This window comes from Macrobrachium rosenbergii, chromosome 17, assembly GCF_040412425.1.
Source record: "Macrobrachium rosenbergii isolate ZJJX-2024 chromosome 17, ASM4041242v1, whole genome shotgun sequence".
Lineage (NCBI taxonomy): Eukaryota > Metazoa > Arthropoda > Malacostraca > Decapoda > Palaemonidae > Macrobrachium > Macrobrachium rosenbergii.
In genome coordinates, this window is record NC_089757.1 from 11,806,377 (window position 1) to 11,818,812 (window position 12,436).

The window sequence follows — 12,436 nt, forward strand, 5'->3', positions numbered from 1 at the left end:
GGAAGCTTGAATTTCAAGTCAATGGCACCAGTGTTCCATATGAATGGGTTTCATCCACTGAATAATAATAATAAAGAAGGTCTCCATTGTAGAATGAGGTAAAGGTGGTCTGGCATATCCAGACATCTGCCCTCATTACCTATGCTATTGAGAATTAACTCCTAAATGCAAGGAATGGGCCCATGCCCCTGACTTCATGAGCTCTTGCCTGAATGTTTGGAAGTCCAGTTCACAGGGCAAGTTGTAAGCCATGTGATAGAAGCAAGAAGCCAGAAAGAAGGGTGTTCCTGGACACATCCTTCCTGGGCCTATGGATAACAACAATGAGGCACTGGCAATCTGGCCTATGAGGTCAGGGCCTTCTCAGGAACTACATCGTAACTTGAACCACCTACACGAACGTATCACCCAGATCACCACCAATGAAGTCCTTGAGAGAGGGAACTGAGAAACTCTGGTATCTCTCATCAGGAACTGATGGGTTCTGAGTTTTCACTACAAATTCAGGAACAAATGAGAACAAGAGACTCCTAACCCTTTGAGTGCTGAAGAAGATAGTGCGAGCCATGAAACTCACTTTATGAAGGCTAAGGCAAGCAGGAAAACAATCTTGAGTGTGAGATCTCATTCCAAGGCCTTCCTAACAGGTTCATACAGCACCTGATTTAGGCTGTAAGGAAGAAAGTCACATCCCAGTCTAAGGACCAAAGTCCCTAGGAAGAGCATGACTACCTGAAGTTTCTCACAAGCAAAGCCAGCTCAGTCAAAGTAGAGAGATCTATGAACTTCAGTCTGAAGGCTTGACTTAAGACATAGTGATAGTCTTTAACTGCAGAGACTGAGAGGATATTTTCTCTACTAAGGTAAACAAGGAAGTCCATAATCTACTGAACAGAAGCTCTGACCCAGGAGTGACTCTTTCTAAGACACCATTCACAAAATATGGCCCACTTCCTCTGGTGCATGTCAAAAGAGGACTTTCAGAGGTACCTGGACATCTGCACTGTCCTGCAAGAAAAACCCCTCTCACAGGGGCTACTGGATAACCCCAAAGCATGTAGCTGGAGAGACTATACTGCTTAATGATGCTTTTGAATATGGGGAGAGTGGGCCACCAGGGAATCCCTAGGTGCCTTGACCAAGAGAGAAAGCAGATTGGGCAGCCATTCAGCACGGGCAAACAAAGAACTACTATGACCAGTCAGCCCCAGGGTGATCAAGACATGGCTGATCATTTGGAGGATCAGACTAAATGGAGGAAAGGCATAAACGCCCAGACTGTCCCATGGGTGCTGGAAGGCATCCTCCAGGGTCACCCAAAGATCCAGCATCAGAGAGGAAAACATAAGCTTCCTGTTTGGCCAGGTCTCCCACCAATATTCCCAAAGCTCAAACAGCCTTTTCCCACACAAGAGTGTAGGACCAACCTGTCCCTATTGCCTGCCCAAATCATTTCTCCTGCTCTGAATACTTGGCTGACAGTTCAACAGCATGGTAAACTACCAACCCATGTCTTCTGCTTCACCAACATTTGGAGGGAAGGAAAACTGTTCCCCCTGCTTGCTGATATAACCTGCTACACTCGTGTTATCATTCATCAACATTGCGAAGTGATCCATCACACCATCTAGAAAATCTTTCGGGGTTAACATAACTGTTCACATTTAAAAAATGTTGATATACAGAAGAGATTCCTCCTCTGTCCAAACACCTGAAGCATACAGGCCTCTCAAGTGTGCACATCAACCCTCCTCCAATGTGTCCAAGAACAGAAGCATCTCTGGAGGAGGAAGATTTCTGTTGTCCAGCCACCAAGCAAGTTACCTCCCAATTCAATGGGCACAAGCTGGGAGGGAGGGTTGCTCAAGGCCAACCAACGTCGTTTAGTTGCCAATGAAGTGAATGTAAGTGAGGTCATCCATCTGAGATGAGCATCTCCAAGGATGACATTTGACTGCTGCTTGGGCATGTGATCTGATTTCTCCCAGTTAACATAATTTCCTGGTTGTGACATAATTTAAGGGGAATGCCTCTGTTCTGAAGCAACTGTGCCTCTTAGGACACTAGAACTACGCAATCAGATAAGTAATAAAGCAAGTATACAATCTTGCAAATGGGCCCAAGCTGACACCAAGGTGAACACACTCTTGAACATCTGAGGGACTATCAATAAACAGAAGCACAGAGTTTTAAACTTGTAAACAATCTTGTCACGGACAAAGGAAAGGTATTTCCAGGTAAGTGATGGATGGGTACCTGAAAATATACATCCTTCAGATCCACCAAAAGCAAGAAATCATCCTCACTGATGGACTGTTCTGTTTACATCTTGAACTGGGTCTGTAAGACAAACTCATTCAACCCACCAGTTGCCTTCTCTACTACAAGAAATGCATAATTTTTGTTGATGTTTACATCCCCGAATTAACTCGGGAGTCATACATTATACTATTTTCACTGTACCTTTGAATCAAGCAGTATTATAAAGAATTCCTTTGGATGCTAGAAAGGTAAAAAAAAAAAAAAATAAAATTTTGATTCATGCAATATTCAAAATTTAGCATTTTTTCCATGCATTGAAAGTTATGAACTTGGAGAGAATTTTGCAGGAGCAACATCTGACATTGGAAGTTCACAAAGTAAACAATGCACACCGCTATCTATGGACAAAAAAACATACTAAACTTTTCCTATGGGCAGAGGAAATATAGAAAATGGGAGTTCAACAAAGAACGAGTAGGCATATCTTACGAGTATGAACAAGTATTCTTGTGACTGTAAGAAGAATACATGGTAATTAATCACAAGAATACTTGGGATAATCAGGGAAGGGGTTAAAGGAACAGGTTCTTATTCTCCCTCATGTTCTTTTGTTCTTTGCAAACAATTCTTACAGCAGAATAGGCGCGCAGAGCAAAATTTGAACTTACGGGTGGCAAAGAGGAGTGCTCCAAACACAATTTTAACTTATGATCCCGTCTGTTCGTATCTCTGATTGTTCGTAACATAAATGTTCATAAGTGGGGTGGTGACTGTAAATTAAATATATGGGAGGGTGTTAGTCCTTGAAAGGCAGTCTGCATGTGTCCCAGTTAGCCTGTAACTTTTCCCAGGGCTCCACCCACTATCTCTGCCACCTTTCCCAGTGGCATGAGAGGATTCCCCTTCTCATGGCAACTGGAGAGGTGGACTGCCAGCATCAATGGCCCCTCCCTCCTTCTTCCCCTTACTCCCCTTCCTAGCAAGAGCTAGAGGGAGAAACTCAAGGGGTTGAGAGGAAGAAGTCTGGGTTTCTTATCTTGGTTTCATGGAGGGAAGGCCCCTTCTGACAATGGACACAGAAGGCATGTCCACCCCCAAAAGGCTTGGCTGAAGTTCACTTTGTTACCCTACCTCTTTCCTACCTCCTCCCCAACTTTACTCTTCTGCATGCATAAAGGGAAGCCCAAGGCATATCCATTCCACTGAATAAGGAAACTCCCAGCTGAAGCTTGTTGGGAGAACATTGCAGACGTAGGCAGGTTTTGGATCATCGGACATGCAGAACTTCCTCTGATGTCAATGGCAGGAAAGTACCTTGCTTCATTACTGGACAGCTGGGAATCCTTTGATCTGCAGATCCAAATGTTAACTTGAGCCAAGACACCGCAAGCAAGCAGCAACCACAGCAGTCAGAACAACTGCCTCACGCCATGAGTGCACCCTCGAGTATGCCCTGTTCATGAGATGGGCTCAACAAAGGAGCAGTGGTTGCTTCCCGAAGATCTTTAAGACCATAATGAGTCAAATAATCTCTCTGTTCCAACAGTGCCTGAAAAGGTTCTGAACCTTCAGGTTCTAACAGATTCCTTCGAGTAAGAGTTGGAGCCTCTCCTGAGAAAAGAGGCAGACACACCTGTCTGGCCTGTTAAGTGCTCTTGGACCAAGGATACAAACAATTGGACCTAGTGGTACCAATTGCTCAATAACAATTAAGGATTATATCATAACTGCTTGAGATTGTGATCCACAAAAAAATCGCAGTCCACATTCCCATAGATTTTTGCATGATCAGTTGAAACCTAACTAGGGCCTATAGATGAGCCTCAGTTTACTACTGTGCACACACACAGCATGAATCTTGGACAAACCAAGAACACCTAAAGTGCCTGTGCAATCACATGCATGCAGCTTGTTATAATACTCAGTGGTATCATGATGCAGTAACAATTCATGTACGAACTCTCTGTTGCACATGCATGATCTGGCAATTGTGTATGACATTTGTTCATCACCCTTGGGTGAAAACCAGTCACCACCCAAGGGTTAACAAGATCATATGCATGTTGGTCACCAAAATACACAACACTATCATATAACAGGGGCCTGTCACATGTGAACCCCCTGTCTGTACGCACACAGTTTAGGGATCATACATGTGCTGAACAAGAAGGTAGCACAAGCTGTTCCTTTAGCACCTACGCAGAATTATTAATTGGGAAAGACTCTGAGACAGCTGTTATGTTTTGGAAATATGTGGGGAGACATCGCTTCACGAGCATGCTCAAAGAACCTCTGAAAGCAGATATCTTACTCACAGGCAAGTGCACACTGTTGCTAACCACAAGAAGGAAGCGCTCACTTGAAGTCCAATGGAACTTCCTGTCTACTTCCCACAGAAGGGAGAAGAAGAAGATGAGAAAGAAGAGGAAGAAGACATGTACTTGCATTCTTCATCTTCCTCTGTCCATGAGTCTTACTTTCCTTGGCTACAGCAGAAGACACACTGAGACAGGAAGTAACATCATGTCTAAGGAGTAAATAAGGAGTCACTGGTTAATGACCATGCTCATACTCTCCTTAAGGAGTACAGGAGGAGTACAACCTGTATTTGATATCAAGCAAGCGCACCTCAGTTGGCACTGTTGGGGCGTTAGGGGTGGTCGCTTACCTTACAATGGTACCGTGACCAGGACATAAAGTTGATAAACCTCATCTTACATCCTTTACAGATTTCAATGTTCATTCTAATTGTTCAAATCAGAGTTAAACAACAAAACACAAACACCTTACGTACAATAAAAACGATGAAATTACCTATAGTTTCAACTTGGCAGTCAGCAAAAGGTCAGCAAAGCATCCTCACTAAACGGTGGCCAAAGAAAAAGTACTTGGTGATGGCACGTGAGTGGGGGTTCCCCCCTAACCCTTCTACCACTAGCTTACTACCTTGTTACCAAGTTTCAATGGCCAATTCCAGCTCAGACTGAGGAATACTCCTACATAAAAGGCAATGGTACATATTTCCTGAGGAATATAGATAATTACAAGTAAAAAAATAATACAAAAAAAGTAAATAATCACTTAGTAATACTTACATCCATCAAAAAAGCACTACCAGATGTGTGCATGTGTTAAGTACACTTCATGAATTTCCAAAAGTACCAGATACTTTCCAGAAATGAACCATGAATTATATGGTATAGACAATGATTTAGTATAGCATATAGCAACTCATGAATTCATTCTTACACTGAAAAGTCATCCATTAAATACTTGATTAACATACCATTTCTTTATACAAATCATGGAAGCACAACCATTCTCTATCTGAGAATTCTGACATGATTTGTGCCACTAACTTAACAATCCTTGCTTAAGTATATAAAAGGTTACATTTACAAACATAAAGCCACATGAATAAAAGCTTTTAGCAGCCATGACCTGTGGCATTTCTCCTCATCAGACAAAATCTCATAAACTATGGAGATAAAGCTCTATGATGGCACTAAACTACAGATGACTGAAGAATATTCTTTACAGTATGAGAGGAAAAACTCAATTTTCTTGATGGAAAGCTTAACCGTCTGAAGAGTTGTAAGCTTCAAATTAACATGCTGATTAGCTTCAGCAAATGCTGATGCAAAGAGGCCTTTTCTTTCTCCTGAAAAGATAAAATATAAATTCATAAGCAAAGTTAAAAGTGAAGTCATATTAAAATTAGTTTTCCAAACCGTCAACCATATTACAGTAAGCCCATATCAAGGTCTTCAGATTTATAATCTTTTGTAAACATGAAGAACTGTCTCTTGAGCTTTACATGAGTTATAGACAATAATTCTCTGCAAAAATTCAAAATTTGCAAATAACTCTTAAATCCTGACCTTAAGTCCTAGCACCATACAATGCATTTTTAGCCATAAATTACCAATTATAACATAAAGGTAATTATTTACCAAATGATATACAATACAATCAATAAAATACTGTATACCCTTTATAGTGTGCAACACAATATAGAGTAGAAGTAACATGTGTAAGGTGTTTCTGGTCTTCCATCCATGGATCAAGTGTTTTCTCCGTCTTGCGATCGGCCCAGTGGATTTTACCATTGCCAAAGATTTCACAGCAACATTAATTTTCTTCTCATCCTTAAGATGATCAAAACAGTTGATTCCAAATGTCTAAGATCCCTTGTGATGGCCACTGCAGTCATGCCACCTTCATGCTTAGCAATATCTTTAGTGTCTCCTCGAGAATAATTGCCTTTCTCTTCTCACTAGTACCAGGAAACAGAGATGGGTGTCATAGATATAAATGAAGCGTCAAAACACACTACAGATACAGAAGCTTATGAAAAAAAATAACAATGCAGAATGCTACAGCAAATTGGTTGAATATACTAGCAACCAGGTGGCAGACTGGGATTTGAGGAATGATGCTGCTGCCTGGATTCTCAAATTCACAAGAGTATTGTAATGTTCATTGCCTGCCCAGGAAGAATCAACATTCAAATTTCAAAATACAGTTTCTTTTGAATGTTCATCAAGAATATCACCATCATAAGCTTGAAATATTGTAAAACAGGACCACTGTAACCCTGGCAGCCTGTTCTGTGCTCTGAAGACTTGATCACAACCAACCACAAGCACAGACATTATGGTAGGAACTGCTGCTGGAGCCAGTTTGGTTGGCGTAGTAGAAATGATCACTGCAACATGAAGTGTATGGAAAATCCTAGCTTCCATAGTAACAGAGGCTAGGAGGGTAAATGCTGGAAACTAAGTAGTAGTGGGATACAATGTACTTAAGTAATGGCACTGAATACGAGCAGACTAAGCCACATAACCTCCTTAGAGGCAATCATAGTCACGAAACAATCCAACTGCTAACAATTACAGCTTCAGACACCATCAAGGAAGAAGGCCAACATTGATTGATGCACCAAAAGCCTTTTAAAGGTGTAACTGCAGTGACACACAGATCTGAAACTTAAGCACAAAAGATATATGTCCCTATCCTGCTATGTCCTGTGGATGCCCAACAGGTAACTAGGTCCACAGTCACACAAGTCGAGTGAGAAAGTATTGAGCAGGGGGTAAGCAGGCCATCCAGTTACCAGGCAAAGAAGAGTGGAAATAAGAGAGGAGCACCCCAGGTGAGAGCAAGTGAGCAAGTAACCCTTAGAGAAGTAGGTGTGGAGAGCCCATGGCAAAGACAGGTGGGCAGTAAACCCAGTTCAGGGACAAACCAAGTTTGGGGAACACAAGGACAATGGCAAGCTGTTGGGTGGCCAACTTAAGTGAATAAGCAGGTACCACACAATCTTGGATAAGCATGCTCATCAACAGCAAATCAACACAGCACATCTAGATGACGGAGGGGAAAACACTCCTCTCCACTACAGTTGATGGAAGTAAGAGAGTGCACTGTCAAACTTTTCAAATATACTAATTACATAAAACATTATATATAGCATGATGCACTTAAGAAAAATTTAACACATACACAACTAAGAGTGCTGACTTCAATTTCACATATCAAAGAAGCAAGAAAATTTTACTAAGTATACCTTAGTTTTACCAAACCACTGAGCTGATTAACAGCTCTCCTAGGGCTGGCCCAAAGGATTAGACTTATTTTATGTGGCTAAGAACCAATTGGTTACTTAGCAACGGGGCCTACAGCTTATTGTGGAATCCGAACCACATTATAGCGAGAAATGAATTTCTATCACCAGAAATAAATTCCTCTAACTCTTCATCAGCCGGCCGGAGACTTGAACTAGGGCCTAGCGAGTACTAGTCCACAGCTCTACCGACTCGCCCAACGAAGAGCTCAATGAAGCAAGAAATATATATAATAAATGATAGTATTATAGGATTAGTTAGCACATACAACTAAAACTTTAAAACGCACATTATTAACAATGGATTGCAAAGGACACTGAAATACTATCAAAATAAATTACCAATTACAATGTATCACTTAGATTTAACAAAATTGATTGAAAAGGGTAGGATAGCAGGAAGGATAAAAGATAAAAAAAAGTTGCAGGCAGTGAACAGAACATAACTGGAACAGAAGAATAAAAAGTATATATTATGGAAAATTAAAGACTCTGTTTTGTAAGTGCTGGGTAAACTGATTGTTTTTAATTTTTTAATTTATATAATTCATCTATAATAATAAAAGCCAAGTGGATCTTGTTTGTCCGCTCCGGTGTGATACGTGGTGCTGGGAACGTAGGTTCGTACACTTTCATATCGACTGTGCAAGCTACAGCAGCAGTGGGCCGACGTGTGTGCAGCATAGCATGTGCCATCAAGCTCGTTTAATATAATTTTGAGAATTTTTTATTCATTTCTGTTTTTTTGAGTTACTGTACTTGTCTTGCTTTCCTTTTAGTTGTTATCTATCAGGTATGTACCTTAACCTTTCAGTGTAAGTTCCTCTTTGCATTACCATTCAGTTAAGTGAGCTTTCAAGAGGTTCATTTTTCTTAATATATACTTTATATTTTTCTGTTCCAATTATGTCCTGTTCACTGCTTGCAATTTTTGTTATATTTTAACATTCCTGCTATCCTACTAACTGGTAATTTATTTTAATAGCATTTCAATGTCCTTTGCAACCCATTGTTAATACGGTATGTTTTTATGTTTTAGTGGTATGTGCTAACTAATCCCATGATACTATCATTTATTATATATTTTTCTTGCTCCCTTGATGATGTTAAATTGAAGCCAGCAGTCTTTCAGCTGTGTATGTGTTAAATTTTTCTTAAGTGCATCGTGATATATACTGTACATGTTTTGTGTAATCAGTATATTTGCAAAGTTTGACAGTGCACTCTCTTGCTTGCATCAACTGTAGTGGACAGGAGTGTTTTCCCATGTCTCATCTAGATGTGCTGCATTGGTTTGCTGTTGGCAAGCATGCTTATTCAAAATCGTGTGGTACCCCTACCCAACAGCTTGCCACTGGCCTTGTGCTCCCCAAACTTGATTCTTTAAAAACTTGGTTCTTTCAAAAAGAATCTGTTTTGTAAGTACAGTACTGGGTAAACCGATTGATTTTTATTTTTAATTTATATAATTAATTTAAAATAATTCTGATAATTTTTTATTCATTTCTGTTTTTTCCACTTACTGTACTTGTCTTGCTTTTCTTTGAGTTGTTACCTATCAGGTATATAGATGTTAAATAAATAGGTGATAATGGTTATAATAAACGAATAATTTCTATGTTCAGTGATCCTGCAGGCATCTCTAATGATTATTCAGTGCCTTGAGTTCAGTCACTGTGGAGAATCAGCATTCGTTCACCTGGTTAGAAAATATCTCGATTCTGTCCTCATGAGACCAGAAATCAACTCAGCGTTTGGGTGGCCAATGACACGAACATGGTTCACAGGGCGCTTAGATACAGGATTACGTGGCAATGATGGAAAGTTGCATGAAATCTTTTAGTCTGGTTATAATCAGATATTAGGGCGTGAAACGTAAAAGTATGTACATATGTTGGTTATGAAATCACTAAGGTGTGAGGTCTCTGGCGAAGAGGCTTTCATTCTCTTGAACAAAGTGAAAGTGGTTGATCGTGTTTTGGAACTCTTGGGAACAGAGTTTCCCACTGCAAAAGATGCAGTGAAACACTTTATTAACTGTGACCAATTGTCCCATTAATGTTTTAGTGAATCCTTTTGGATGCCTTTGTTTATCATTGTTTTCTACAGGTTGGAAATATTGCGATTCTATCACCGTTTTTTAAATTTTTGTTATTAATATGAGGAATTCATTCTTCAACAGAATGTTTCAAATGGACTCATGATTGTGGGAGATATGCTCCTGGGTAACGAGCATTTAAAATGGTGGATGTGAGAAGTGGTCTGGTAAATGGAACACAAGACCCAAAATGACTTTGATAATTATGTGTAACAGACTAGAGAGAAATGAGGGTCGGGTTGAGACTCGATGGGGAACAGAAATTAATCCCTTCACGTCATGTTTGCTATTCAATTAATTATTTTATTTCAGGGTAATGCTTAATGAAACTCAGTACAGTATCTATTTCCCATAATATCATTTAGCATGACTTGTTTTCAAGCTTATTTAATAAATACTATTTTTGTAGTATAGGGTTTGATTTATATACCTTTAGACAGATTAGGTTATAGAGAGAGAGAGAGAGAGAGAGAGAGAGAGAGAGAGAGAGAGAGAGAGAGAGAGAGAGAGAGAGAGAGAGAGAGAGAGAGAGAGAGAAACTTTGCAACATGCCAATCTACAAGATGCATTGGCGTTCAGGTAAGACCCCATACCCCCCTGGGGGGGTAAACATAGATCTTAACCTTTCAGTGTAAGTTTTTTCTTTGTTATATAAGTAGAGAATGAGGGGAAATAGCAATAAGAAAAAATAAAAATACAAGATGAAAATAACAAACTAATAAAAAGCACGAAATAAAACAAAGTAATAAGATCAGCAACCTATACTTCCCTTGGTGCATGCAAACAAAAAAAAAAAAATGGGTAAAGATGAGCACAAACCTGCATCTGTTAGTTAACTATTGAAAAAATTCAGATAATTTACAGTTAGCAATAAAAGTGCAAAAAATACTGGCAAATGTTGAGTCTGAATATCCAAAAAACTAACTGAATTGAATGATCCTCGAATATTCCATACACTCTGGCTGAGTGATATATACAAGAAACAGAGACATGTGTATTAACTGTATTTACAGGTAGCTACTGATGAACTAGAAAACTTGGTAAAATGTCAAGTACTGCACTATACTGTATTTATACTGTGACATTTTCTTCAACATTTATTTCTATTAACACGAGAATAGAGAAAAATCTAAAGCCTATTAACATTAAAAATAACATTTTTATAATAAAATAAAGTTTTATATATAGTTTCAACTATTGCAGCAGGCTAAATTTCAAATTTGGTGCTAGCAATTAAATTGCTTTAGTGTAAGTAACCAGTCCCGCCTGCTAACGGGAATACCAGGAATGACTTAGCAGACAATCTCATTCTGTTTGTGCCCCATGTCCATCAGAGGGGAGGAGGGTGGGCTCCGATTCTGAAATTACTTGCTAAGTATATATTAAACTTTATCTTATTATAAAAATGTCATTTTTATATAAGTAATTTACCAAGTAATTACATAGCTGAATCCCATATTGACAGGAGGTGGGATACATGGACAAATTCTACTCCAAAGCATTAAATCATGAAATGAATTGAAACAGAAAAGTTGCTAGCATTGAAGAAAATGCTTGTTGTTCCTTCATGGTTAAGAGAGCTACTGCAGGAGAATACTGCCTCTGGTTGGTGCTCACCGTAACCTGTACTGGTGTGGTGGTAAAGCCGAGGAGCACCTCTACTTAAGTGGGAGCTTTGTAGCAAAGGAGTACTCCAATTGCTAGCAAAGTATCAGTGGAAGTTATGCAGCTCAAGGGGTTATCCGATGGCTAGCAAAACTTTAAAAGGTGCCCTTGCCCTGGGTGCAGTACCAAAATAAAAACAACCAGACAATGCTGTCATTTACAAAAGAAAAACCACAACCCATCCACTGAGAATGGCGGGTGCTCTGGGTACCTACACCCAACCCCTGCTCCTCAAAATCAACACTTCACTACAAGGTGAAGAGACAGTAGGGTAGATAAAATTCTGTTTCCTTCCGTGATACCATGCCAGTTACTAATACTTCACAAGGTACTGCAAAAATTTTAACACTTTTAATTAAAATTGAGAAGCGAAGATCGATTACACATCCAGTAGGTCAATTGCAGAATGGAAGTAAGGGGCATTCTATGCTTGAAAGTTAATGGGGTAGGAACTATTCTGATGTGCTTAGCTTCCACTTAAAAGTAGCCAAACTGCTCTCCTGAACCTGGGAGTAGTCTCATAAATAAAATCCTTTTGGGAAGGACAATACGTTCTTAGCCAGAGGGTGAAAAGGGTCCTCGCCAAAACAATAAGGATATGGAAGGTCCTCTGCTCTTCCAATTCCACTGAGGCAATACCTGAAAGCTCCAACCACAAAAGAGCTCACTATTCTCCCCAGAGCCAAAGATGAGGGGAGAGTTGGCGCCAGACGATTTGAAGCTGGCGCCAGGCGCTGGGTGCTCTGAGATGACGCCAAGCTGAAGTTGGCGCCAGACGATCTGGG

At 39.9% G+C, this 12,436-nt stretch overlaps 1 protein-coding gene across 2 annotated transcripts in view; it reads right to left on the minus strand.

Moving 5' to 3' along the window:
* LOC136847733 (zinc finger HIT domain-containing protein 2) overlaps nucleotides 1–12,436 on the minus strand; it is a 49,185-nt gene that overhangs the window by 10,097 nt on the left and 26,652 nt on the right. The window contains exon 7 of one of the 2 annotated variants that reach the window (XM_067119598.1): nucleotides 47–5,923. The exons of the other annotated variant lie outside the window; for it this stretch is intronic. Coding sequence (XP_066975699.1) covers nucleotides 5,757–5,923 — 167 coding nt within the window. The 3' untranslated portion in view covers nucleotides 47–5,756. Of the gene's footprint in view, nucleotides 1–46; nucleotides 5,924–12,436 lie in introns of those variants that run through there. 2 annotated transcript variants of the gene reach the window in all.